Consider the following 27108-nt stretch of genomic DNA (forward strand, 5'->3'; position numbering starts at 1 on the left):
CAAAAGTCCTACTCTTTTTTTTTTTTTGAGATGAAGTCTCGCTCTTGTACCCCAGGCTGGAGTGCAATGGCGCGATCTCAGCTCACTGTAACCTCCGCCTCCCGGGTTCAAGCAATTCTCCTGCCTCAGTCACCTGAGTAGCTGGGATTACAGGTGTACCTGCCTCAGTACACCTGAGTAGCTGCCATCATGCCCGGCTAATTTTTGTATTTTTAGTAGAGACGGGGTTTCACCATATTGGCCAGGCTGGTCAAACTCCTGACCTCAAGTGATCCGCCCACCTCGGCCTCCCAAAGTGCTAGGATTACAGGCGTGAGCCACTGCGCCTGGCCGAGAAAAGCCCTACTCTTGTCTTAGCTGAACATGGCTATCCACAATGTAGGCCAAACAGTTTTGATGAGCAGAGTGTTCTCAGAAGAAAAGGATGGTGGTGGCTCAGGATACCTTCTTGGAGAACCAAAGACCAAAGAAACCAGCACAGGTAATAAAGTAAAAGCAATGGAGGAAAAGAATTGGGACATCTGGCTTTTCCTTGCAAATATTCACATGAGAAAAAGGGTAGCCTAAAAGAAATGCAAGTGGTACTGGGAAGGGGAATCTCATTATTAACTAAGATTTGACATATATCTGGAAAGTAGTTGAAATTCTGGAGTGAAACTAGGAACTGGATCCATAAGTCTGCATGAATAAGAATCATAAAATTCTTGTTAAACAAAGAAAACATATTAAATTCTAACAGTCTCCTTTACCCTCCAACCTTTAGTGCATATTCAAGCCCAGGTTTCTTCTTGTTATTTTTCTCCCATGTTTTTCTGCTGCAGGAGGGCAAGAAACTACTTTGGAGAAATAATATTAGGATTTTTGCCATTTGTACAGACTGAAAGACCCTTGGACAACTCTCTTAGTCTGGGCTCCCTATCATGGACAGTTGACAGAGCTATCAACCATTAAGGAAGAGTCTACTGCAGGCTTAAAGAGTGATGTAAGGCCAGGAGCAGTGGCTCACGCCTGTAATTCCAGCACTTTGGGAGGCCGAGGTGGGTGGATCACTTGAGGTCAGGAGTTTGAGACCAGCTCAGCCAACATGGTGAAACACGTCTCTACTAAACACAAAAATTAGCCAGGTGTGGTGGTGTGTGCCTGTAATTCCAGCTACTCGGGAGGCTGAGGCAGGAGAATCGCTTGAACCTGGGAGGCGGAGGCTGGGAATCTGAGCCGAGATCCTGCAACTGTACCCCAGCCTGGACAACAGAGTGAGACTCTGTCTCAAAAAAAAAAAAAAAACAAAACCCAAAAAACAAAAAACAGTGAAGTGATATCAAGGAAATAAATAAACGTGCCAATGAACCAGCAATACACTGGAAAATCTCTTTACAAAGCCACGAAAACATAGGACTCTACCTGCGACATGTATCCAACCATTCCACACTTTCACATCCACTGGAACATACATTAAGCAGCAACTGGAAATAAACTTTTTAAAATAAAGGCTGGATTATTCCAGGAGTTCTTTTCATCTAAATATTCCAAAGTACCTCATGTGGGGCAATAGACTGGACCTGAAGCTAAGCTAGAAGAAAATATGGAGACCCAAAACCATTACCAGGCCAAGTGCGGTGGCTCACGCTTGTTATCCCAGCACTTTGGGAGGCTGAGGCAGGCAGATTGCTTGAGTCCAGGAGTTTGAGACCAGCCTGGGCAACATGGCAAAACCCTGTCTCTGCAAAAAAAAAAAAAAAAAAAAAAAAAAAAAAAAAAAAAAAAGAAAATTAGCTAGGCTGGGCGCAGTGGCTCATGCCTGTAATGCTAGCACCTTTGGGAGGCCAAGGCAGGAGGACTGCTTGAGGCCAGGAGTTCAAGAGCAGCCTGGCAACATAGAGAGACCCTGTCTCTATTTTTAAAAAAAATTTTAAAAGCCTGTAATCCCAGCACTTTCGGAGACTGGGGTGGGTGGATCATTTGAGGTCATAAGTTTGAGGTCATAAGGTCATCAGCCTGGCCAACATGGTGAAATCCTAGCTCTACTAAAAAAAAACACACACACAAAAATTAGCCAGGCATGGTGGCACATGCCTGTAATCCCAACTACTTGGGAGGCAGCAGAATCCCTTGAACCTGGGAGGCGGAGGCTGCAGTGAGCTGAGATAGCTCCACTGCACTCCAGCCCAGGCAACACAGTGAGACTCCATCTCAAAATAATATATATTTTTTTAATTTTAAAAATTAGCTGGGCATGGTGACGCACGCCTGTAGTCTCAGCTACCTGGGAGGCTAAGGTGGGAGGACCACCTGACCCTGGGGGGACTGCAGTGAGTCGTGATCATGCCACTGTACTCCAGCCTGAGTGATCCTGGGTGAGACCCTATCTCAAAAAAAAAAAAAAAAAAGAATGAATGAATGAAAGAAAAACCATCACATAAGGAAAGCCAATCCCAGAGGTATCAAATTTTGAACCTCTACCTTTAATAACAACAGACCCTAAAGGTGTTAACACCCTACTTTCCCTACTATTCTGAAAGAACAGAGAAAGCTAAGGACAGATATCAGGAGAAAAGAAAAAGAGGGGGGTGAAAAACCAAATCTAAAATGTCTCACAACATGTCATGGGTCCTTTAACATGTTATAAACAAAAAGCACTATCTTCTCCTCACTTGAAGGTTGGTTTGAAGATAAAAGTCATGGTGCTATTCTCCAACAGCCAAACCTCTGTGTTCTATAATAACCAGTTCTTGCACTACTATCCCACTACTCAACATACAAAGGTCAGTATCAAGGAGGAAACAATGCCCCTACTTATTGTAGTAAAGCCAAAAATAGCTTTCACTCCCCCATCCACTCTCTATCCTGTTCATCCCACCTTTGTAAAAGATCTCATCATCTTCCTAGGCTTTTACCCATCCCTCTTCAATCTGCCCCACAAATCCAATAAGTCATCAAGTCCTATAAAATCCAATGCAACAAGTCTGACCATTTACTTCTCCTGTGTGATTGACTGACACAAACAGTTCTAATCCTCATTACCCTTTCCCATAGAGTTCTACTACAGACCTAATTGATCCTGCCTATCTACAATACAGGTCATGTCTTTGATGCAGTGCTAGAGTAACATTCCTGAGGTCAAAGGTCTGATGGATGCTCCTCAGTAAAAGTGCCCATCGGCCAGGCACAGTGGCTCACATCTGTAATCCCAGCACTTTGGGAGGCTGAGGCAGGTGGATTAATTGAGGTCAGGTATTTGAGACCAGCCTGGCCAATGTGGTGAAACCCTGTCTCTACTGAAAATACAAAAAATTAGCAGGGTGTGGTGGCAGGTGCCTGTAGTCCCAGCTACTCAGGAGACTGAGGTAGGAAAATCGCTTGAACCTGGGAGGTGAACGTTGCAGTGAGCCAAGATTGTGCCACTACACTCCAGCCTGGATGACAGAGTGAGTCTCCGTTCAAAAAAAAAGAAAAGCACCCATCAATTCCATGTTGTCTATAAAGCAAATTCTAAACTACTCCATGATCTATCTGACCATAGGTCATCTCTCCAGTCTCACTCCAGTGATCCCCGTCTTGTGTCCAGTGCATTAACAAATAAGACAGCTCATCATTCCTTAGCATTTGCCATACTTTGCCTTCTACTTTGCCTTATACCTGCAGTTACTTCTAACTGTCCTTCCACCTCTGCTCTACAATAATCAACAATCACCTTCTTCCCTCAAAGCAGAAACTAGGAAAGAAAGCAAAATTATCACAGGAGAGGGTATTGTAAGAATCTATGGTCTCAGAAGCAGCATTGGTTTGAAAAAAGAGCACTGCCTTCAAGACCAAAAGTCTAGCTTTGCCACTTTCTTGTTAAGTTATACTGAGTAAGCCACTCACCTTTCTGAGTCTCAGTTTCCCCATATGTAAAATGTATCTACCCTACCTAACACACAAGATGATCCAGACAATTAAGTATGGGCCGGGCGTGGTGGTTCATGCCTGTAATCCCAGCACTCTGGGAGGCCAAGGCAGGCGGATCACCTGAGGTCAGGAGTTTGAGACCAGCCTGGCCAACACGGTGAAACTATGTCTCTACTAAATACAAAAACTTAGCCAGGCATAGTGGTGCATGCCTGTAATTCTAGCTACTACTCGGGAGGCTGAGGTAGGAGAACTGCTCGAACTCAGGAGGCAGAGGTTGCAGTGAGCTGAGATCACGCCACTGCACTCCAGCCTGGGCGACAGAGCAAGACTCCATCTCAAAAAAAAAAAAAAAAGGAAAAGAAAAAAGAAAGACAATTAACTAGGATAAAGTGTGTCAAAATGCTTATGGGGGAACGGAGCTAAAGCTTATAGGGAAAATTATACCTTTAAATGCTTACATAGAAAAAAATCTAAAAATTAATGAGCTATGCACATTCTTAAGAAGTTTGAAAGAAAGCTTTAAATACTTATATAGAAAAACATCTGAAAATTAATGAGCTACACACATTCTTAAGAAGTCTGAAAGAAAGGCAAAATAAACCCAAAAGAAATAGAAAAGAAAATCATAAAGTAGAAATTACAAAGAAAACAAACACAATATACCAAAGCCAAAAGACACTTTTTGAAAAGAATAAGATTGTTCACATGCTTGTGTAAACTATGACAAACAATATAAAAGTAAGCTATGGTTATCCATTAGAAATGAAACTTCAGGCTGGGCGCGGTGGCTCAAGCCTGTAATCCCAGCACTTTGGGAGGCCGAGGCGGGCGGATCACAAGGTCAGGAGATCGAGACCATCCTGGCTAACACGATGAAACCCCGTTCTCTACTAAAAACACAAAAAATTAGCCGGGCGTGGTGGCGGGCACCTGTAGTCCCAGCTACTCGGAGGCTGAGGCAGGAGAATGGCATGAACCCAGGAGGCGGAGCTTGCAGTGAGCCAAGATTGCGCCACTACACTCCAGCCTGGGCGACAAAGCGAGACTCTGTCTCGGGGGAAAAAAAAAAAAAAGAAATGAAACTTCAAATAAAAAGGGCTGAAGTAAATTTCCTTTGTGAAATGGGTTTCTCAGATCTCAGTACTATTGACATTTGGGACAGATAATTTTTGGGGTGAGCTGGGGGCTCTCCTATGCATTATAGGATGTTTAATAGCATCCTCAGCCTCTATCCACAAGAAGACAGTAACATCCCTACCCTATCCCCAAGAATCCTGACAACCAATGTCTTCACACATTGTAAACTCTTCCCTAAGAAGCAAAATCATACCAGGATGAGAACCACTGCTCTAAGAAAACAAAAAGGCCACATCACACTACGCCAACTAAAACTAGATTATTCATAGCTATTCTTTTTTTTTTTTTTTTCTGAGACAGAGCCTCGCTCTGTTGCCCAGGCTGGAGTACAGTGGCGTGATCTTGGCTCACCACAAGCTCCGCCTCCCGGGTTCACGTCATTCTCCTGCCTCAGCCTCCCGAGTAGCTGGGACTACAGGCACCCGCCACCACGCCTGGCTTTTTTTTTTTTTTTTTTTTTTTTTTGTATTTTTAGTAGAGACAGGGTTTCACCATGTTAGCCAGGATGGTCTCAATCTCCTGACCTCGTGATCCGCCCACCTTGGCCTCCCAAAGTGCTGGGATTACAGGTGTAAGCCACTGCACCCAGCCTATTCACAGATACTCTTAATGGTAGAATAGCTAGCTGCTCTACCCATGACTACGGGATGGCAGCAAGGACAAGACTAAAGACATAGGCAGGTCTTGGATTTTTCAGGAAAATTGCATAGAGTGCTCAACATGAGAGGAAAAGAAAAGCTTTAGGCCGGGCTTGGTGGCTCACACTTGTAATTCCAGCACTTTGGGAGGCCGAGGTAGGTGAATCACCTGAGGTCAAGAGTTCAAGACCAGCCTGGCCAAAATGGAGAAACCCCGTCTCTACTAAAAATACAAAAATTAGCTGGGCGTGGTGGCAGGCACCTGTAATCTCAGCTACTCAGGAGGCTGAGGCAGCAGAATTGCTAGAACCTGGAAGGCAGAGTCTGCAGTGAGCCAAGATCACGCCATTGCACTCCAGCCAGGGCCGACCAAAAAAAAAAAAAAAGAGCTTTAAGAGGTAAAATAGGGTAAAAGACACTACAAGTAACAGAAGTATCACTTTTACTTTTGTGGCTCTAACACTGTAGTGAAATATGAAAGATGGTCCATGAGTCAAATTCTAAGAAGTCAGTTAACCTAGCAGAGCACAGCAGGACATAGTGCCTAATGGGACGTTTGTTTATCACTCTGAACTTCAATAAAAATGAGTCATTTCAAAATTTGAAAAAAGTATTTAAGGCTGGGCACAGTGGCTCGTCCCTTTAATCTCAGCACTTTAGGAGGCCAAGGCAGGCAGATCACCTGAGGTCAGGAGATCGAGAACAGCCTGACCAACATGAAGAAATCCCATCTCTACTAAAAATCCAAAATTAGCCAGGAATGGTGGCAGGCACATGTAATCCCAGCTACTCAGGAGGCTGAGGCAGGAGAATTGCTTGAACCCGGGAGGTGAAGGTTGCAGTGAGCCGAGTTGGCACCATTCCACTCAGCCTGGGCAACAAGAGAAACTCTGTCTCAAAAAAAAAAAAAACAAAACAATCGAATTGCACAGCTACACTATTCTGAGACAAATCACAATTAAATTGTTGTCATTTCTAAATAATAGTAAAGTCTGCAGAAGCATATCATAATTTTTGAATAATTAACAATTTTACAAGGAAAAGAGAATTCCAAGAAGCCAACAGGGAAGACAGTGTGTATATATCCATTACATTCACCAGAAGCATCTAAAATCCAATCTAAACATGATGGGAGTTCTAAGGGTGTCTGTAAATACAGTTATGAGAACCCAAATGATGAAAAGCAAAAAGTGATGTTGACACCTAGGGACTCTAACATCATCTCAGGAACAATAAGAACCAAGCAAATATTACTGTCTTCCATTGTTTCTATTCATTCTACTTTCTAGAAATAAGACTCCAACTGAATAAGCTAGCAATGGACAGCAAATGCTATTGGGGGGATAAAAGTGAATGGTCATTTCCCTGCAGAAATGGAGAGAGGCTTCTAGACAGTATAAAGGAGGGCAAATGGATCCCAAGTCACATGACAGCTGTTAGGATGAATGAGAACTGAAGATAGTAAACATCAGCAAAGACGGAGGATCAGTGCTCATCCTCCTGGAATCTGGAGAATGGCAGGAGTGCATTTTCCTATGTTCCTTCAGATTCAAGTAATTAGATGATCTAATGCAACGTTCAGTTCCACTAGGGGTCTGCTATGAACAGACAAAAACCCTATTCCTCAGTCAGTAGGAAGCTTACAAACAACTAAATCCCATGCCATAAAAGGCTGGAATTAATTGAGAAGTCTTGTGGCTGGCCAAATGACCTAACATTAGACTGAACATTAAAAGTCCAATGCCATTTCAAGAAGCTGAGGGCAAAGAAAGGAGTGAGCTGAGCAAACCAAATAGAAGGCATCAAAAGGGGGCCTACCAGCTATGGAGATGCAGTGCCCTCCCAGTAGGAGCAATTTATAGTCACTGGAATGGCTAAGAGGTAGAGCAGCACTGCAGGAGATGCAGTGACCTTTCTGAAGTTGTGAAACTGTCTGAGAATCTCTGCCTGGGGAATTCTCTCATGTACACACAAACAGAATTGTATGTACAATTTCAGAAAACTTACAGACCACTCAGAGTTACCCTCACATCTACCTGAAGAGCCCATGGCCTCCAGACTGCAAAGTCTTACCATAGGGACTCTGCCATTGACTCCTCCATAACCTGGGCAAGTATGTAACACTCGAATCTCTGGACCTGAGTCCATAAATCTGTCAGAGACAAGCTAAAGGCTAAAGGTTCTTTCAGCAGTAAAACAAAGCTTATGTGGAGGAACAACAATCCATTTCCTAGGAAAGAGCAGCTGAGTTCATTGCATCTCAGTTCCTAGTCTGTGTCTTCTCACTATGGATGGCCTAAGAAATCCCACTGGAAACACCAAAGTCTCCCAGCAAAAATTCCATTGGAGGAAAATATAAGGCAATTTCTGCCACTCAGTAGAGCCCACTTACCATCCAGCAGGTCTTCTTCATCATCCCTGTCACACTCCTCCACTGCCACTTCCTCCTCCTCCTCCTCCTCTTCCGCATCCTCCAGCTCCACGTCCGGGTCCAGGTCTGGATCGCTCCCTGAGGCAGATTCGTCTGACATGGCTCCCAGAGGTCCTCAGTGGGCATTACCGACTCATGGTCCACTGCAGGGGTGCTAGGAGGATAAGAGACATCAGAATCACCAAGGGTTTTGCTTAGAAGCACAAGTCTTTCAAAGAAAAAACTGCCAGCTGGGCACAGTGGCTCATGCCTGTAATCCCAGCACTTTGGGAGGCCAAGGTGGGTGGATCACTTGAGGTCAGGAGCTCGAGACCAGCCTGGCCAACATGGTGAAACCCCATCTCTACTAAAAATACAAAAGTTAGTAAGGCATGGTGGCACACACCTGTAATCTCAGCTATTCAGGTGGCTGAGGCATGAGAATTGCTTGAACCAGGGAGGTAGAGGTTGCAGTGAGCCAAATGGCGCCACTACACTCCAGCCTGAGCGACGAGGTGAGACTCTGTCTCCAAAATAAAAACAAATAAAAAAATGCTGAACATAAATTCCCTGGAACTTCTCTAAGAAAGGAAAGCTAACCGTACCCAAAGCACAACATTCTCTATGAGTGTACTGGCTCTGAGTCATGTTTTGGTGACTCTGCATAGCTCAAACATCTCTTGGCTATTTTGACAAGAAAATACCTTAAAGTAACAATAACAACAAAACTATAAACCTTGAAATTCCCATTTGTTCATTCCTTCCTGCATCAACTGTTTCCTAAGCACCAACTCTCTATATTTCTTTATACATAAACATATATGTGTGTGTGTGTATATATATGTATGTGTGTGTGTGTATATATGTACATATATATACACACAGAGTCCCCAACCTGCAATGGTTTACCTTACAATTGTGCGAAAATGACACACATTCAGTAGAAACTGTACTTCAAATTTTAAATTTTTCCCAGGCTAGTAACATATGAAACTATACTCTCTGGCAATGCTGAGTAGCGGCAACGAGCCGAAGCTTCCAGTCCACCATGCTATCATAAAGTATGCAGTTTTCTGTGCTACCAGATGATTTTGACTGTAGACAATGTAAGTGCTCTTTATTTTATTTATTTAGTTTTAGACAAGGTCCAGCTCTGTTGGCCAGGCTGGAGTGTGGGTGGAGTACAGTGGCGCAATCATAGATCACTGCAGTCTCAAATTCCTGGGTTCAAGCAATATTCCTGCTTAAGACCTCCTGAGTAGCTAGGATGACAGGCACATACAACCATGCCTGGCTAAGACAGTGTTAAGTGTTCTGAGCATCTTTAAGGTAGTCTAGGCCAAACTATGATGTTCAGTAAGGTAGGTGTATTAAACAGACTTTCAACTTACAATATTTTTAACTTACGATGCATTTATCAGGATGTAACCCCACTGTACATGGAGGAACAGCTGTATATAATCGCAGGTGCTATTCTAGAGTTTGGGGACACAGAAGGAAGCAGAACAAAGCATGCAGGGAGTACTCAAGGCTAGTGTGTGGCAGGAGGAGCTGCTAGTTTATATAGGGGAGGTCAGTGAAGTTCTCACTGAGCAGAAACCAAAAGAAAGGAAGAAAGCCATACAGACATCTGGAGGGAGTGTGTTCCAGGTAGAGTGAGCACCAACGGCAGAGAAGGAGTGGCTGGGAGTACTCAGGAGCTAGAATTATGTTTTACCCAAGTTATTCATTCATTCATTCACATTCAGTCCGTCATTTGTTAACCTGCTATATTATGTCTACCATGTGTCAGGTACTGTGCATGTCTGTTTGTCTCTCATCACTTTACCATTAGCTATAAAGGTCACTCCTTCTCGAGGGTTAAAAAAAAAAAAACCATGGTAAAGAGATGGCTAGTTGGATAGCTCTGTGATAAAGTAAATAAAGCAAAATGTTAACTAGTAAGTTCACTGGCCAATTCTTTCCATTTTTTCTGTATATTTCAAATTTTCTTTTCTCTTTTTTTTTTTTTTTTTTTTTTTGAGATGCAGTTTCACTCTGTTGCCCAGACTGGCATGCAGTGGCACGATCTTGACTCACTGCAACCTCCACCTCCTAGGTTCAAGTGATTTTCCTGCCTCAGCCTCCCGAGTAGCTGGGACTACAGGTGTGTACCACTACACCCAGCTAATTTTTGTATTTTTAGTAGAGACGGGGTTTTAACATGTTGGCCAGGCTGGTCTCAAACTCCTGACCTTAGGTGATCCTCCCTCCTTGGCCTCCCAGAGTGCTGGGATTACAGGCATCAGCCACTGCACCCAGGCTCAAATTTTCATACTAAAATCAGAGAAGAGGTAAATCATCTTTTTTTTTTTTTTTTTTGAGATGGAGTCTCACTCTGTCACCAAGGATGGAGTGCAGAGGTGCAATCTTGGCTCACCCCAAGCTCCGCCTCCCAGGTTCACGCCATTCTCCTGCCTCAGCCTCCCCCGTAGCTGGAACTACAGGCACCCACCACCACACCCGGCTAATTTTTTGTATTTTTAGTAGAGATGGCATTTCACCTTGTTAGCCGGGATGGTCTCCATCTCCTGACCTTGTGATCCGCCCACCTTGGCCTCCCAAACTGCTGGGACTACAGGCATAAGCCACCGAGCCCGGCCATAAATCATCTTTTTTTTTTTTTTTTTTTGAGACGGAGTCTCGCTGTGTCGCCCAGGCTGGAGTGCAGTGGCCGGATCTCAGCTCACTGCAAGCTCCGCCTGCCAGGTTTACGCCATTCTCCTGCCTCAGCCTCCCAAGCAGCTGGGACTACAGGCGCCTGCCACCTCACCTGGCTAGTTTTTTGTATTTTTTAGTAGAGACGGGGTTTCACCGTGTTAGCCAGGATGGTCTCAATCTCCTGACCTCGTGATCCACCCGTCTCAGCCTCCCAAAGTGCTGGGACTACAGGCATAAGTCACCAAGCCCGGCCATAAATCATCTTCTATAAGACAAACTGCTGTAGATAAATACATCAACAATCAGATCATCCTCAAATTCCTATCTCCCAAAATAAAAACTGAAGTACCAGTCTCTAGTCATTTAACATAAAAAGTACTGCAGAACTGCAATCTCTTACTAAGCTTCAGATAATGTGAAACATAACATCTATCTTCTCCTGAACAGAGAAGAAGAAAAGAAAAGCAAACTAGATTATTTAGAGTTTTGGAAAACTAGAACTTTAGGATTGTTCAGAGTCAGAAATAACAGGAATTAAGAGTACGTGTGTCCAGATGGTTCATGTACTTAGCCTCTTAAGACAAAGTAAAAAACAGCTGTGAAAGGATCTAGTAATAAAATTTAAATTTTTGCATTAATAACTCACTTTCAAAAACATCTGCAAAGGGCATTAAGGGACAGGGGAGAAATGTGATCTACAAATACAAATTCATATAACTAATGCTGAGCTACCATTCACTTAGTGACCTGGCAGATTTTAAATCTCTGTAGAAATGACTATCCGGACAGGTGTGGTGGCTCACACCTGTAATCCTAGCACTTTGGGAGGCCGAGGCGGGCAGATCACGAGGTCAAGAGTTTGAGACCATCCTCACCAACATGGTGAAACCCTGTCTCTACTAAAAATACAAAAATTAGCTGAGCACGGTGGCACATGCCTGTAATCCCAGCTACTCGGGAGGCTGAGGGGAATTGCTTGAACCCCAGGGGCACAGGTTGCAGTGAGCCGAGATCATGCCACTGCACTCCAGCCTTGGCAATAGAGCGAGACTCCGTCTTTTAAAAAAAAAAAAAAAAAAGGGCCAGACAAGTTGGTTCATGCCTGTAATCCCAGCACTTTGGAAGGCCAAAGCGGGCGGATCACGAGGTCAGGAGATGGAGACCATCCCAGCTAACAGGGTGAAACCCCATCTCTATTAAAAGACAAAAAATTAGCCAGGCATGGTGGCAGGTACCCATAGTCCCGGCTATTCCGGAGGCTGAGGCAGGAGAATGGCGTGAACCCAAGAGGCGGACCTTGCAGTGAGCCCAGATCGCGCCATTGCACTCCAGCCTGCGCGACACAGTGAGACTCTGTCTCAAAAAAAAAAAAAAAAGAAAGAAAGTAATGACTAACTATCCTGTGTCACTGGTTCATAAAGGAAGTAGTAAATCAATTAGCTATCAACAACTTTGGAAGTAAAATTTACTTCTTAATATTTGCAGTGAAATTTATTTCTGAATGTTAGTATATTCATCAATAACTACTCTGTGTTTGGAAGTCAATGGTTGTAATCAGCATAACCCCTCTCTTTCATCCTAGACTCCTTGAGATAAGAGTGTTTTGGCCGGGCACGGTGACTCAAATCTGTAACCCCAGCACTTTGGGAGGCCGAAGTGGGCAGATCACCTGAGGTCAGGAGTTCAAGACCAGCGCAGCCAACATGGTGAAACCCCCATCTCTACTAAAAATACAAAATTAACCAGGCATAGTAGTGCATGCCTGTAATCCCAGCTACTCAGGAGGCTGAGGCAGGAGAATCGCCTGAACCTGGGAGGCGGAGGTTCCAGTGAGCTGAGATCCCGCCACTGCACTCCAGCCTGGGCAACAAGAGTGAAACTCCATCTCAAAAAAAAAAAAAAAAACAGTGTTTTCTCTGCAGTGTGCTTGGCTGATTTTAGAGAACCATTTTTAATTAGCAAGTACTTTTAGGTAATCTGAATGCCTGTCATTCTAGGGAAGAAATTGTGTGGTGGCGACAGAGAGAGACTACCCGGCCCCTGTCCAAAAAAAAAAAAAAAAAAAAAGGCAACAAAGAGCCTGGTGTGGTAGTTCGCGCCTGTAATCCCAGCACTTTGGGAGGCCACGGTGGGGGAACTGCTTGAGCCCAGGAGTTCAAGATCAGCCTGGGCAACACAGCGATGCCCATATCTACAAAATATACAAAAACTAGCTGGGCACGGTGGCGTGCACCTGTAGTCCCAGCTACTTGGGAGACTGAGGAGGGAGGATCACTTGAGCCCAGGCAACAAGTGAAAATGGCAGAGGAAAAGCTGGCCTTGGTGGGCAGCAGCAGTCCACCCTCACACACACATACCTCTATGGGGGCATAGCCTTTCAGAACACAAGGCAGCCTTGATTCAGTACTCAGCTCTTAGAACTGTTAGACAGACATGGTTGGTGGGGGGGGGAGGGGGGGTGATAAAGAAAATAATCCATCTCCCTCATTTGCTCCTTATTCCAGGGAAAACACTGCTTCAATCTCCAGTGACAAGGAGCTCTGCCTCTAATGCACAGAAACCACAAGAGCAATAATGGGTATGCTGCACCTTAATGAGGACCTGTGTTCCTACAAAAAAAATTCTGGGAATCAAATTATATTTTAATGAAACTGGAGAACTAGCTATTTAAAGGAATTCTAAAGAGGACCACTCTGAAAAGCAAATATTCAACCCCTAAGTGTTTTAATAGTCTGCAGTTTAATATATTGGGTTTGTTAAAAAGAGGCTGTAATTATTAAGAAACCCACAGACAATCCTAACCTAGCACCTCATGGCAATCTCGAGAGTGAAGGAAAATGTTGTTCAGCTTTGCTAAGTTCAAAGACAACAACACCTGTCAGTAGAGTGGTACCTGGCCAAGAATCAGCAGAATTAATCATGCAGGCACAGCCCTTAGAGACATGAGGCATGGCAAGGTGGGGATATTAGAACATAAACAAGAGGAAACACACACACAAACAAAGCCTTTGTTCACAACGCAGACCACCAGACTTGCAGAGTTCACATTGAAATCATAAGACTCCGAGTACACACGCTGTCTCATCATTGTGAGGCAGCTCATGAAATTTCAAAGATGTCATTATGGTCCTTGATAGCATCATGATTGTTCCTTTTAAATAAAAGGATCCTTCCCAGACTGCCATGTCCTCATTAATTTTGGTGACCTTGAGTAGTACTAAATTCTGTCAAATGGTCTCAAAGCAAGTCCACGGCAAGCGCAAATGACTTGTTTTTTTCTTGAAGAATATCTACACAAAACACTGGATTTGAGCTAATTTACAAGGGGAAGAAAGTCTTTCAAGAGTAGAAAAACAGGCCAGGCGAGGTGGCTCATGCCTGTAATCCCAGCACTTTGGGAGGCTGAGGCGGGTGGATGACGAGCTCAGGAGATCGCGACCATCCTGGCTAACACGGTGAAACCCCGTCTCTACTAAAAATACAAAAAATTAGCCGTACTTGGTGGCGGGCGCCTGTAGTCCCAACTACTCGGGAGGCTGAGGCAGGAGAATGGCGGGAACCCAGGAGGCGGAGCTTGCAGTGAGCCGAGATCGCACCACTGCACTCCAGCCTGAGCGACAGAGCGGAGTGACAGAGCAAGACTCCGTCTCAAAAAAAAAAAAAAAAAAAAAAAGAGTAGAAAAACAGGCCAGGCATGGTGGCTCACTCCTATAACCCCAACACTTTGGGAGACTGAGGCAGGATAATCATTCGAGCCCAGGAGTTTGAGACCAGCCTGGGCAACATAGGAACACCCCATCTCTACAAAAACAACAAAAATTAGCCAGGCATGGTGGTGTGTATCTGTAGTCCCAGCTACTTGGGAGGCTGAGATGGGAGGATCACTTCAGCCCAGAAGGTTAAGGCTGCAATGAGCCATGATTGCACCACTGCACTCCAGTCTAGGTAATAGAGCCAGTCTCAAAAAATAAATAAATAAATAAAAATTTTTAAAAAAGAACATCAGGAAAACATTCAGTCCAAAGCTTTGGTCAATACCCTTAAAAAATTAGACAAGGAATGTATATAATTTAAAGATAAAAGAAAGAGTTCAGTTACTCCATAGAGTATATATAGTATAGTATATATAGCACATATATATATAGTATATGTAGTACTATATAGTACTCACCAAGTACCCACAGAATTCTTCCAGTCTGCTGAGAGATCCACCATGGATTGTTAAAATTCTTTCCAAACACCTTCCTATGCAAAACAGACACTACTCCAATCACACCCAATGCATACTTCAAACCTCCATGTAGCCCAATGCCTTTTGAGTGTCTATCAGTTACTTAAAAAAAATTTAGAAAACACAAAGCAGCCACAGAGCTAAACTGACACAACAGCTCAACATTTTACTTGGAAATATAAAGATGATTTTGGCAATTTGAAACTTAAGAGAAAATAAGAAACAAAAGGTGAACAAATGCATTCAAGACTTAGACCAGGGCCACAGGAGACAACTCTCTCCACAGGAGACAACTACCTCCAAAAGATAGCACAATGGAGCCTGGTCCCGGGGAATCAGAACCTCGCATAGCACTAGACACATATTTACAGAGTCAGTCAAGAAACCTAAATCCAGCTACAGCTCTATGAGTAACTAGCTGCATGACTTTGTGCAAGTCAGTCCTCCCTCAGCTTCAATCACTCCTCTTATTCCAACCCAGGGGAGAAACGGGCCTGAGTTAATCTTCAAGATCTCTTCCAGATTCTAAAACAGCAATTCTCAAAGTATGGCCCGGGAACCCCTGGGAGTCCCCAAGACCCTTTCAATGGAACTACAATGTCAAAATTATAGTTTAAAGAGACATTCAGGGCATCTCTGAGCCCACTCTGGCTCAAGAGGCTACCCCAATTAAAAAACAACAACAAAAAAAGCCATTCAAAGCGCAAGATAAAAAATGGATTTTTATGTTAACAAAGTACAAAAAAATTTCTTCAGGTAATTTTTTCAAACTCTGTATTACAATTAACCTTTAAGAAGCTACCACTTGTCAGCCGGGCGCAGTGGCTTACGCCTATAATCCCAGCACTTTGGGAGGCCGAGGTGAGCGGATCACGAGGTCAGGAGATCAAGACCACCCTGGCCAACATGGTGAAACCTCGTCTCTACTAAAAATACAAAAATTAGCTGGGCATGGTGGCACATGCCTGTAATCCCAGCTACTTGGGAGGCTGAGGCAGGAGAATCGCTTGAACCCGGGAGGTGGAGGTTGCAGTGAGCAGAGATTGCTCCACCACACAACCTGGAGATAAAGCAAGACTCCGTCTCAAAAAACAAAAACAAAACAAAACAAAAAACTTAGTCTTTGCTGTTCTAAGACTACAAAACTCTAAGATCTATGATCTCCTCCCTCAAATTCTCAGGTGTCACAAAGAAAAAAAATTTACTTTTTTTTTTTTTTTAAATAGAGTCTTGCTCTGTCACCCAGGCTACAGTCCAATGGCACAATCTTGGTTCACTGCAACCTCCACCTCCCGAGTTCAAGCAATTCTCCTGCCTCAGCCTCTTGAGTAGCTAAGATTACAGGCACCTGCCACCATGCCTGGATAATTTTTTGCATTTTTAGTAGAGACGGGGTTTCGCCATGTTGATCAGGCTGGTCTCAAACTCCTGACCTCAGGTGATTCACCCACCTCAGCCTCCCAAAGTGCTAGGATTACGGGCATGAGCCACCACGCCCAACCAAGAATTTTTACATTTTAAAAATCTAATATGCAGAGGACCAAATTACATGTGAACATCATAAAATATCTGAACTGTTCCATATTGTCTTCGAATAGGCCGGACATGGTAGCTCACGCCTACAATCCCAGCACTTTAGGAGGCCAAGATGGGAGGAATGCTTAAGCCCAGAAGTTTAAGACCAGCCTGGGAAGCCCGTGGTTGAGACTGCAGTAAGCTGTGATCGTGCCACTGCCCTCCAGCCTGGGAAACAGTGAGACAAAATAGTGTTTTGTCTCAAAACAACAACAGGCTGGGTGCGGTGACTCACACCTGTAATCCCAGCACTTTAGGAGGCCAAGGCCGGTAGATCACGAGGTCAGGAGATCGAGACCATTGTGGCTAACATGGTAAAACCCCATCTCTACTAAAAATAGAAAAAATTAGCCAGGCGTGGTGGCGGGCGCCTGTAGTCCCAGCTACTTGGCAGGCTGAGACTCAGGAGGCGGAGGTTGCAGTGAGCCGAGATCACACCACTATACTCCAGCCTGGGCAACAGAGCAAGACTCCATCTCCAAAAAAAAACCAACAAAAACAACAACAACAAAATATAAAATTAATCTGATACATAAATGATATATGTATTTTACAAATGTGTTATTGATAGGTTATTTTATATACGTAAGTAGCCATCAAAGGCAAGCTTTCTCAATGACTGAAATTAATGCTGTATTTGCAAAGTCAACTTTTTACCTTTACCACTGAATCTGCTATCCACAACTGGTTTAAAATGGACAAGAGCTGAGAGGTTCTCTGTGGCCCCCCTCAAGACTTCCCTGGCTTAGGCCCTTCAAGTAGGAAGTCATTGAATAGCACACCCCTACAGGATTATTCCCAGATGTTTTGAGTAAATAGACGTAAAGTTCTAGAAGGCCATTCTGAGGGGAGCAAATGAAAAGTTCGTTTCCTTCTCCATGGAATCATGGCCAGCAGGAAAAAAAAAAACAAAAACAGCAGAGTTGTGGGGGGTGGAGGGTAGAGAACAATTAGGAAGAGATGAGCTAAAGCAGGGATGACAGTTTGAGCTATAAGAAGCCTGTGTGACAGACACCGCTCCACCCTCTAGAAAGCTGAGCTCTGAAAAATTTACTCACAAACACACACACAAAACAAAAAACATCAGACCAGTGTAATATGAAGTGATAAAAAGAGGAAAAAAATAAGATCTTTGGATACAAGGGATGACGCAAGAATGAGAAAGAAATTCTTTGCTTGTGAACAAAGGCTTTGTGTGTGTGTTTCCTCCTGTGTATGTAGTATGTTACCATTCGACCTGTGAGTCCTATGTCTTTCCACATAGCTCTAACTTCTTAAGATGGTGATTACTGGCCAGGCAGAGTGGCTCATGTCTATTATCTCAGAACTTTTGAGAAGCCAAGGTGGGAGGATCACTTGAGCCCAGGAGTTTGAGAGCAGCCTGGGCAACATAGTGAGATCCCATCTCTACAAAAAAACTTAAAAATTAGCCAGCATGCTAGTGCCCACCTATAGTCCTAGCTACTTGGGAGGCTGAGGCCAGAGGATCACTTGAGCTCAGGTGTTCAAGGTTCCAGTGGGTCATGATCATACCACAGCACTTTAGCCTGGGTGACAGAGTAAGACCCTGACTCAAAAAAAGAAAGAAAAGAAAAGAAAAGAAAAAAGAAAAGAGAGAGGGAAGGGAAGGGGAAGGGAAGGGGAGGGGAGGGGAGGGGAAGGGAAGGGAAGGGGAGGGGAGGGGAGGGGAGGGGAAGGGAAGGGGAAGGAGAGGGGAGGGGAGGGGAGGGGAAGGGGAGGGGAGGGGAGGGGAGGGGAAGGAGAGGGGAGGGGAGGGGAGGGGAAGGAGAGGGGAGGGGAGGGGAGGGGAGGGGAGGGGAGGGAAGGGGAGGGGAGGGGAGGGGAGGGGAGGGGAGGGAAGGGAAGAGAAGGGAAGGGAAGGGAAGGGAAGGGAAGGGAAGGGAAGGGAAGGGAAGGGAAGGGAAGGGAAGGGAAGGGAAGGGAAGAAAGAGGGCAGAAGACTACAGAAACAAGAACCCACATGGCAGGGACACGAAGGGCCCACTTTCCTCAGAATTCCCTAAGCCTAAATCAGCCCTGAGTTCAGAACAGCTTAAAAGCAGATCAGGTTTATCTGCTAGACAATGAGACTGAAGAGGCTTGGAAAAAAGCCAAGCCACGCTCAGTGTCTCATCCTTCCAACTCCCCAATCACCACTGCCTCCATTCTCCCTTACCAGTCTTTTCTCAAATTTCAAGCCCTCTGAGGATCCTCCCTCTCCTGAGAGCTCTATCACAGAGCCACAGAACTCAGTCTGGGTGCTTTCAAGCCCAGACCAATACAAGCTGTGCACAGAGGAGATGTTTTGCCCTTCATAGCCGCACAAACATTCAGTATGAAATCCGTGACAAAGATTATATCTAGTCAAACTACTCACCAGACATGATCCCAAAAAGCTCTGTGGAAATAGCATTTCAACAAATCAAAGCTTTTAAATAAGACTTGCAGGAATTCTACATGAATCCTTTTATAATGCAAATAGGCACAGTGCCTCATGCCTGTAATCCCTGCAATTTGGGAGGCTGAGGTGGGTGGATCACTTGAGGCCAGGAGTTCGAGACCAGTCTTGCCAACACAGTGAAACCCCGTTTCTACTAAAAATACAAAAATTAGCCGGGTGTGGTGGTGGGTGCCTGTAGTCCCAGCTACCTGGGAGGCTGAGGCAGGATAATCGCTTGAACCCAGGAGACAGAGGTTGCAGTGGACCCAGACTGCACCACTGCACTCCAGCCTAGGCGACAGAGTCAGACCCCGTCTCGATAAGAATAATAACAACCACTGCTGATTTTCTGAGCTGACACTGGTCACTTTAGCTTTTCAATTACTAATTCTTTTAAAATAGCTATACCTACATGGTATATAGGTTGTTTCTAGACTACAGTTTTTCCTTAATTGGTATCTACTACAAATAAAAGTTTTAATGGATGACTACTAAGTTGTGTGATACATACTTTTGTGTTTTCAAAATATTCTACAGAAAATAATATACTAATATTATTGCATTTGTATAGTTATTAACGCTTCTCCACTGTGACTTTGCCAGTGACTTGGGCATTCTATGCACTTAGCTTCAAGACAGGAGTAAATTCTTTTGGCTCTGCTTCTCACAGTTTAAAATCAATGGTAATGTTAGCTGCAGGCCCTTTGTGGTGCTTTGGGTAAAAGACAAAAGATATTTGGTCTCTGTCCCAGGTTCCCAGCACAGAACTCCTAAAACCCTTGGAATTTCCTAAGTGATAGGAGTGTCTTTTGTTATTTATAATCAGCCCCTTTTGATCACACCAGAGTTTATGCTAATAAACTTAGGGGTGGGGCCCCTAGATAGCCTCAGGATGGGACTGGAAAGTCCTAGAAAGACCCCCTCCGTAGAATGACCAGGGACTACAGGATGGAACTTTCAGTCCCACCCACTGAACTCTAAGAAGTAGGGTTGTCAGGGCTGGAAATTGAGCTATATAAAAATTATTGAACAATGAGATTCAGAGCACTTCCAAGTTGGAGAACACATCAAAGTGCTGGGAGGGTGACACTCCAGGATAGGGCACAGAAGCTCTGCCCTCCACTCCCTCCATACCTTGTCCTTGGCATCTCTTTCACTTTGCTGTTCCTGAGTTGTATCCTTTATGAGAAACAGGTAAACCCTAAGTAAAGTGTGTTCCTGAGTTCCATGGGCCATTCAGGCAAATTATTAAACCTGAGGAGGGGTCTTGGGAATGCCCTATTCATAGCTGGTTGGTCAGAAGTTACTGGTGGGCCAAGACTTCAGACTAGTGTCTAAAGTGGGGGTGTTGTTGTAAGACTGAGCCCTTAGCCTGTGGTATCTGCTCCAACTCCCGGCAGTGTCAGAATTGAATACTGTTGAACATCTAGTCGCTGTCCAGAGAATCGGACAATTGGTTGTTAATGCTGGAAACACCACGGTGCTGTTTGGAGAAGTGATTGTACAAGGATTTAAGTGGCAAATAAGGGTAAAAAGTTTCTATCTGCAAAGTGCAACAGAAAGTTTGAAGATTAATTTCTTGACTTCCCACATGTAAAAATAAACTGTGGAACACAACAGGTAAACTGTACCTTTTTTTATCTATATACTACTTATTTAACTTTTTTGTTTGCCTGTGATACAGCCTCAGAGATCCTGAGAACACATGCCCCTAAACTGTACCTTTAAACTACTAAATGTCACATTTCTAGTTATTAATTTAATGACTTAAGTCATTAAATGGTACAGGGGTTTGTAAATAGAAATACGTAGTGAGTTTCACCCCCTCAATTCACAAAGGAGGACAAGAATCTCACATGAACCAAATTTGTTTCAGATGTACTGTTTTCCATATTTTAAGTAATAATAAAACTGATGGCCGGGCGCTGTGGCTCACGCCTGTAATCTCAGTACTTTGGGAGGCCGAGGTGGGCAGATCACGAGGTCAGGAGATCGAGACCATCCTGGCTAATACAGGTGAAACCCTATCTCTACTAAAAATACAAAAAAAAATTAGTCAGGCCTGGTGGCGGGCGCCTGTAGTCCCAGCTACTCAGGGAGGCTGAGGCAGGAGAATGGAGTGAACCCCGGAGGTGGAGCTTGCAGTAAGCCAAGATTGCGCCACTGCACTCCAGCCTGGGCGACTAAGCGAGACTCCGTCTCAAAAAAATAATAATAATAATAATAAAACTGATCATAAGAATTAGGAGAAAACTGATGGAAACAGGAGGAAGGGAAATTCTGGGCAGAAGAGGACAGGTCCCTGGCAAGGGCCCCACCCTCAAGCCTGGAACCATGGCCCAAAGTGAGAACTTACATCTGTTTTCCCAATCAAATGTCTGCTTTTCCAAAACCAACCAAGGTCTGCCCTGCCCCCAATCCTGCACCCATAAAAACCCCAGGCTCGAGGCGGAGTTTGCAGTGAGTCGAGATCATGCAGCTGCACTCCAGCCTGGGTGACAGAGCAAGACTCCGTCTCAAAAAAAAAAAAAAAAAAACAGGCTCAGCCAGCAGAGAGAGCAGCAGGTGTGCATCAGAGACTATGTTTGGATGTCACAGAAAAGCAGTTTGACTTCAGAGGGATAGCTTGATGGTGTAGCTTCGGAGAGGAGTCCAGCCAGGGAAGGCCTACAGGGAAAGATTACAGTACCGCTCTGTCCCCTTTTCAGCTCCCCTTTGGGCTGAGAGCTACTTTCCTCAGCAATAAAAGCCCCCGCATTTACCACCTTCAATTCGTTCCTGCAACCTCATTCCTCCTGGATGCCAAACAAGAACTCAGGTGCTATGAGGGTGGGTGCAAGAGGCTGTCACACGGACCCTCCGCTGAGCTGTTAACACTTAAGCCATCCACAGATCACAAAGCTAAGAGAGTACTGCAGCACTTCCTCAGCCTCACCCGGGAAGCACAAGGGGTCGGGGAATTCCCTTTCCTAGCCAAGGGAAGCTGTGACAGACGGTACCTGGAAAATGGGGACACTCCCACCCTAATACTGCGCTTTTCCAGTGGTCTTAACAAACAGCACACCAGGAGATTATATCCTGTGCCTGGCTCAGCAGGTCCCACGCCCATGGAGCCTTCCACACTGCTAGCAGAGCAATCTGAGACTGAATTGCAAGGTGGCAGCAAGGCTGAGGGAGGGTGTCCGCCATTGCTGAGGCTTGAGTAGGTAAACAAAGCAGCCAGGAAGCTCGAACTTGGGGGAGCCCACCGCAGCTCAACGAGGCCTGCCTGCCTCTGTAGACTCCACCTCTGGGGGCAGAGCAGAGCTGAACAAAAGGCAGCAGAAACTTCTGTAGACTTAAACGTCCCTGTCTGACAGCTTTGAAGAGAGTAGTGGCTCTCCCAGCACAGAGTCTGAGATCTGAGAACGGACAGACTGCCTCCTCAAATGGGTCCCAGAACCCCGAGTAGCCTAACTGGGAGATACCTCCCAGTAGGGGCCGACTGACACTTCATACAGCCAGGTGCCCCTCTAAGATGAAACTTTCAGAGGAAAGATCAGGCAGCAATATTTGCTGTTCTGCAGCCTGCATGGATGATACCCAGGCAAACAGGGTCTGGAGTGGACCTCCAGCAAACTCTAACAGACCTGCAGCTGAGGGTCCTGACTGTTAGAAAGAAAATTAACAAACAGAAAGGACATCCACACCAAAACCCCATCTGTACATCACCATCATCAAAGACCAAAGGTAGATAAAACCACAAAGATGGGGAGAAACCAGAGCAGAAAAGCTGAAAATTCTAAAAATCAGAGCACCTCTTCCCCTCCAAAGGAACGCAACTCCTCGCCAGCAGTGGAACAAAACTGGACGGAGAATGACTTTGACAAGATGAGAGAAGGCGGCTTCAGACGATCGGCAATAACAAACTTCTCCGAGGTAAAGGAGGATGCTCGAATCCATTGCAAAGACGTTAAAAACCTTTAAAAAAACAGTAGATGAATGGCTAACTAGAATAAACAGCGTAAAGAAGACCTTAAATGACCTGATGGAGCGGAAAACCATGGCACGAGAACTATGTGATGCATACACGAGTTTCAGTAGCCAATTCAATCAAGTGGAAGAAAGGGTATCAGTGATTGAAGACCAAATGAATGAAATGAAGAAAGAAGAGAAGCTTAGAGAAAAAGGAGTAAAAAGAAATGAACAAAGCCTCCAAGAAATATGGGAATATGTGAGAAGACCAAATCTCCGTCTCACTGGTGTACCTGAAAGTGATGGGGAAGATGGAACCAAGTTGGAAAACACTCTTCAGGATATTATCCAGAAGAACTTCCCCAACCTAGCAAGGCAGGACAACATTCAAATTCAGCAAATACAGACAACGCCACAAAGATACTCCTCGAGAAGAGCAACTCCAAGACACATAATTGTCAGATTCACCAAAGTTGAAATGAAGGAAAAAATGTTAAGGGCAGCCAGAGAGAAAGGTCGGGTTACACACAAAGGGAAGCCCATCAGATTAACAGCAGACCTCTTGGCAAAAACTCTATAAGCCAGAAGACAGTGGGAGCCAATATTCAACATTCTTAAATAATTTTCAACCCAGAATTTCATATCCAGCCAAACTAAGCTTCATAAGTGAAGGAGAAATAAAATCCTTTACAGACAAGCAAATGCTGAGAGATTTTTGTCACCACCAGGCCTACCTTACAAGAGCTCCTGAAGGAAGCACTAAACATGGAAAGGAACAACCGGTACCAACCACTGCAAAAACATGCCAAATTGTAAAGACCATCGATGCTAGGAAGAAACTGTATCAGCTAACGAGCAAAATAACCAGCTAACATCATAATAACAGGATCAAATTCACACATAACAATATTAACCTTAAATGTAAATGGGCTAAATGCTCCAATTAAAAGACACAGACTGGCAAATTGGATAAAGAGTCAAGACCCATCAGTATCCTGTATTCAGGAGACCCATCTCATGTGCAGAGAGAGACACACAGAGACTCAAAATAAAGGGATGGAGGATGATCTATCAAGCAAACAGAAAACAAAAAAAAGCAGAGGTTGTAATCCTAGTCTCTGATAAAACAGATTTTAAATAAACAAAATCAAAAGAGACAAAGAAGGCCATTACATAATGGTAAAGGGATCAATTCAACAAGAAGAACTAACTATCCTAAATACATAAACACCCAATACAGGAGCACCCAGATTCATAAAGCAAGTCCTTAGAGACCTACAAAGAGACTTAACTCCCACACAATAATAATGGGTGACTTTAACACCCCACAGTCAACATTAGACAGATCAACGAGACAGAAAGTTAACAAGTATCTCCAGAATTTGAACTCAGCTCTGCACCAAGCGGACCTAACAGACATCTACAAAATTCTCCACCCCAAATCAACAGAATGTACATTCTTCTCAGCACCACATCACACTTATTCCAAACTTGACCACATAGTTGGAAGTAAAGCACTCCACAACAAATGTAAACGAACAGAAATTATAAAACACTGTCTCTCAGACCACAGTGTAATCAAACTAGAACTCAGGATTAAGAAACTCACTCCCAACCGCCCAACTACATGGAAGCTGAACAACCTGCTCCTGAATGACTACTGCATACATAACAAAATGAAGGCAGAAATAAAGATGTTCTTTGAAACCAATGAGAGCAAAGACACAACATACCAGAATCTCTGGTACACATTTAAAGCAGTGTGTAGAGGGAAATTTATAGCACTAAATGCCCACAAGAGAAAGCAGGAAAGATCTAAAATTGACACCCTAACATCACAATTAAAAGAACTAGAGAAGCAAGAGCAAACACATTCAAAAGCTAGCAGAAGGCAAGAAATAACTAAGATCAGAGCAGAACTGAAGGAGATAGAGACACAAAAAACCCTTCAAAAAAATGAATGAATCCAGGAGCTGGTTTTTTGAAAAGATTAACAAAATTGATAGACTACTAGCAAGACTAATAAAGAAGAAAGGAGAGAAGAATCAAATAGACACGATAAAAAATGATAAAGGCGATATCACCACCAATCCCACAGAAATAAAAACTACCATCAGAGAATACTACAAACACCTCTACACAAACTAGAAAACCTAGAAGAAATGGATAAATTCTTGGACACATACACCCTCCCAAGACTAAACCAGGAAGAAGTTGAATACCTGAAGAGACCAATAACAGGCTCTGAAATTGAGGCAATAATTAATAGCCAACCAACTAAAAAAAGTCCAAGACCAGATGGATTCACAGCCAAATTCTACCAGAAGTACAAAGAGGAGCTGGTACCATTCCTTCTGAAACTATTCCAATCAATAGAAAAAGAGGGAATCCTCCCTAACTCATTTTATGAGGCCAGCATCATCCTGATACCAAAGCCTGGCAGAGACACAACAAAAAAAGAGAATTTTAGACCAATATCTCTGATGGACATCGATGCAAAAGTCCTCAATAAAATACTGGCAAACCGAATCCAGCAGCACATCAAAAAGTTTACCCACCACGATCAAGTTGGTTTAATCCCTGGGATGCAAGGTTGGTTCAACATATGCAAATCAACAAACATAATCCATCATATAAACAGAACCAAAGACAAAAACCACATGATTATGTCGATAGATGCAGAAAAGGCCTTTGACAAAATTCAACAGCCCTTCATGCTAAAAACTCTCAATAAACTAGGTATTGATGGGATGCATCTCAAAATAATAAGGGCTATTTATGACAAACCCACAGCCAATATCATACTGAATGGGCAAAAACTGGAAGCATTCCCTTTGAAAACTGGCAAAAGACAGGGATGCCCTATCTCATCACTCCTATTCAACATAGTGTTAGAAGTTCTGGCCAGGGCAATCAGGCAGGAGAAAGAAATAAAGGGTATTCAATTAGGAAAAGAGGAAGTCAAATTGTCCCTGTTTGCAGATGACATGATTGTGTATTTAGAAAATCCCATCATCTCAGCCCAAAATCTCATTAAGTTGATAAGCAACTTCAGCAAAGTCTCAGGATACAAAATCAATGTGCAAAAATCATAAGCATTCCTATACGCCAATAACAGATAAACAAAGAGCCAAATCATGAATGAACTCCCATTCACAATTGCTACAAACAGAATAAAATACCTAGATATCCAACTTACAAGGGATGTGAAGGACCTCTTCAAGAAAAACTACAAACCACTGCTGAATGAAATAAAGTGGAAGAACATTTCATGCTCATGGATAGGAAGAATCAATACTGTGAAAATGGCCATACTGCCAAAGGTAATTTATAAATTCAATGTCATCCCCATCGAGCTACCAATGACTTTCTTCACAGAATTGGAAAAAACTACTTTAAAGTTCATATGGAACCAAAAAAGAACCCACATTGCCAAGACAATCCTAAGCAAAAAGAACAAAGCTGGAGGCATCACGCTACCTGACTTCAAACTATACTACAAGGCTGCAGTAACCAAAACAGCATGCTCCTGGTACCAAAACTGAGATATAGACCAATGGAACAGAACAGAGCCCTCAGAAATAATACCACACAACTACAACCATCTGATCTTTGACAAACCTGACAAAAACAAGCAATGGGGAAAGGATTCCCTATTTAATAAATGGTGCTGGGAAAACTGGCTAGCCATATGTAGAAAGCTGAAATGGATCCCTTCCTTACACCTTATACAAAAATGAATTCGAGATGGATTAAAGACTTAAATGTTAGATCTAAAACCATAAAAACCCTAGAAGAAAACCTAGGCAATACCATTCCGGACACAGGCATGGGCAAGGACTTCATGACTAAAACACCAAAAGCAATGGCAACAAAAGCCAAAATTGACAAATGGGATCTAATCAAACTAAAGAGCTTCTGCACAGTGAAAGAAATGACCATCAGAGTGAACAGGCAACCTACAGAATGGGAGAAAATTGTTACAATCTACCCATCTGACAAAGGGCTAATATCCAGAATCTACAAAGAACTTAAACAAATTTACAAGAAAAAATCAAACAACCCCATCAAAAAGTAGGCAAAGGATATGAACTGACACTTCTCAAAAGAAGACATTTAATTTATGCAGCCA

At 43.7% G+C, this 27108-nt stretch overlaps 1 protein-coding gene across 3 annotated transcripts in view; it reads right to left on the reverse strand.

Annotated features, from left to right (window-relative positions):
- Positions 1–27108, reverse strand: part of RAD54L2 (RAD54 like 2) — a 129691-nt gene that overhangs the window by 65764 nt on the left and 36819 nt on the right. For all 3 annotated transcript variants that reach the window (XM_038003870.2, XM_007984398.3, XM_038003867.2), the window contains exon 3: positions 8059–8251. In XM_038003870.2, coding sequence (XP_037859798.1) covers positions 8059–8197 — 139 coding nt within the window. In that variant the 5' untranslated portion in view covers positions 8198–8251. The remainder of the gene's footprint in view (positions 1–8058; positions 8252–27108) is intronic.

This window comes from Chlorocebus sabaeus, chromosome 22 (assembly GCF_047675955.1).
Source record: "Chlorocebus sabaeus isolate Y175 chromosome 22, mChlSab1.0.hap1, whole genome shotgun sequence".
Classification (NCBI taxonomy): domain Eukaryota; kingdom Metazoa; phylum Chordata; class Mammalia; order Primates; family Cercopithecidae; genus Chlorocebus; species Chlorocebus sabaeus.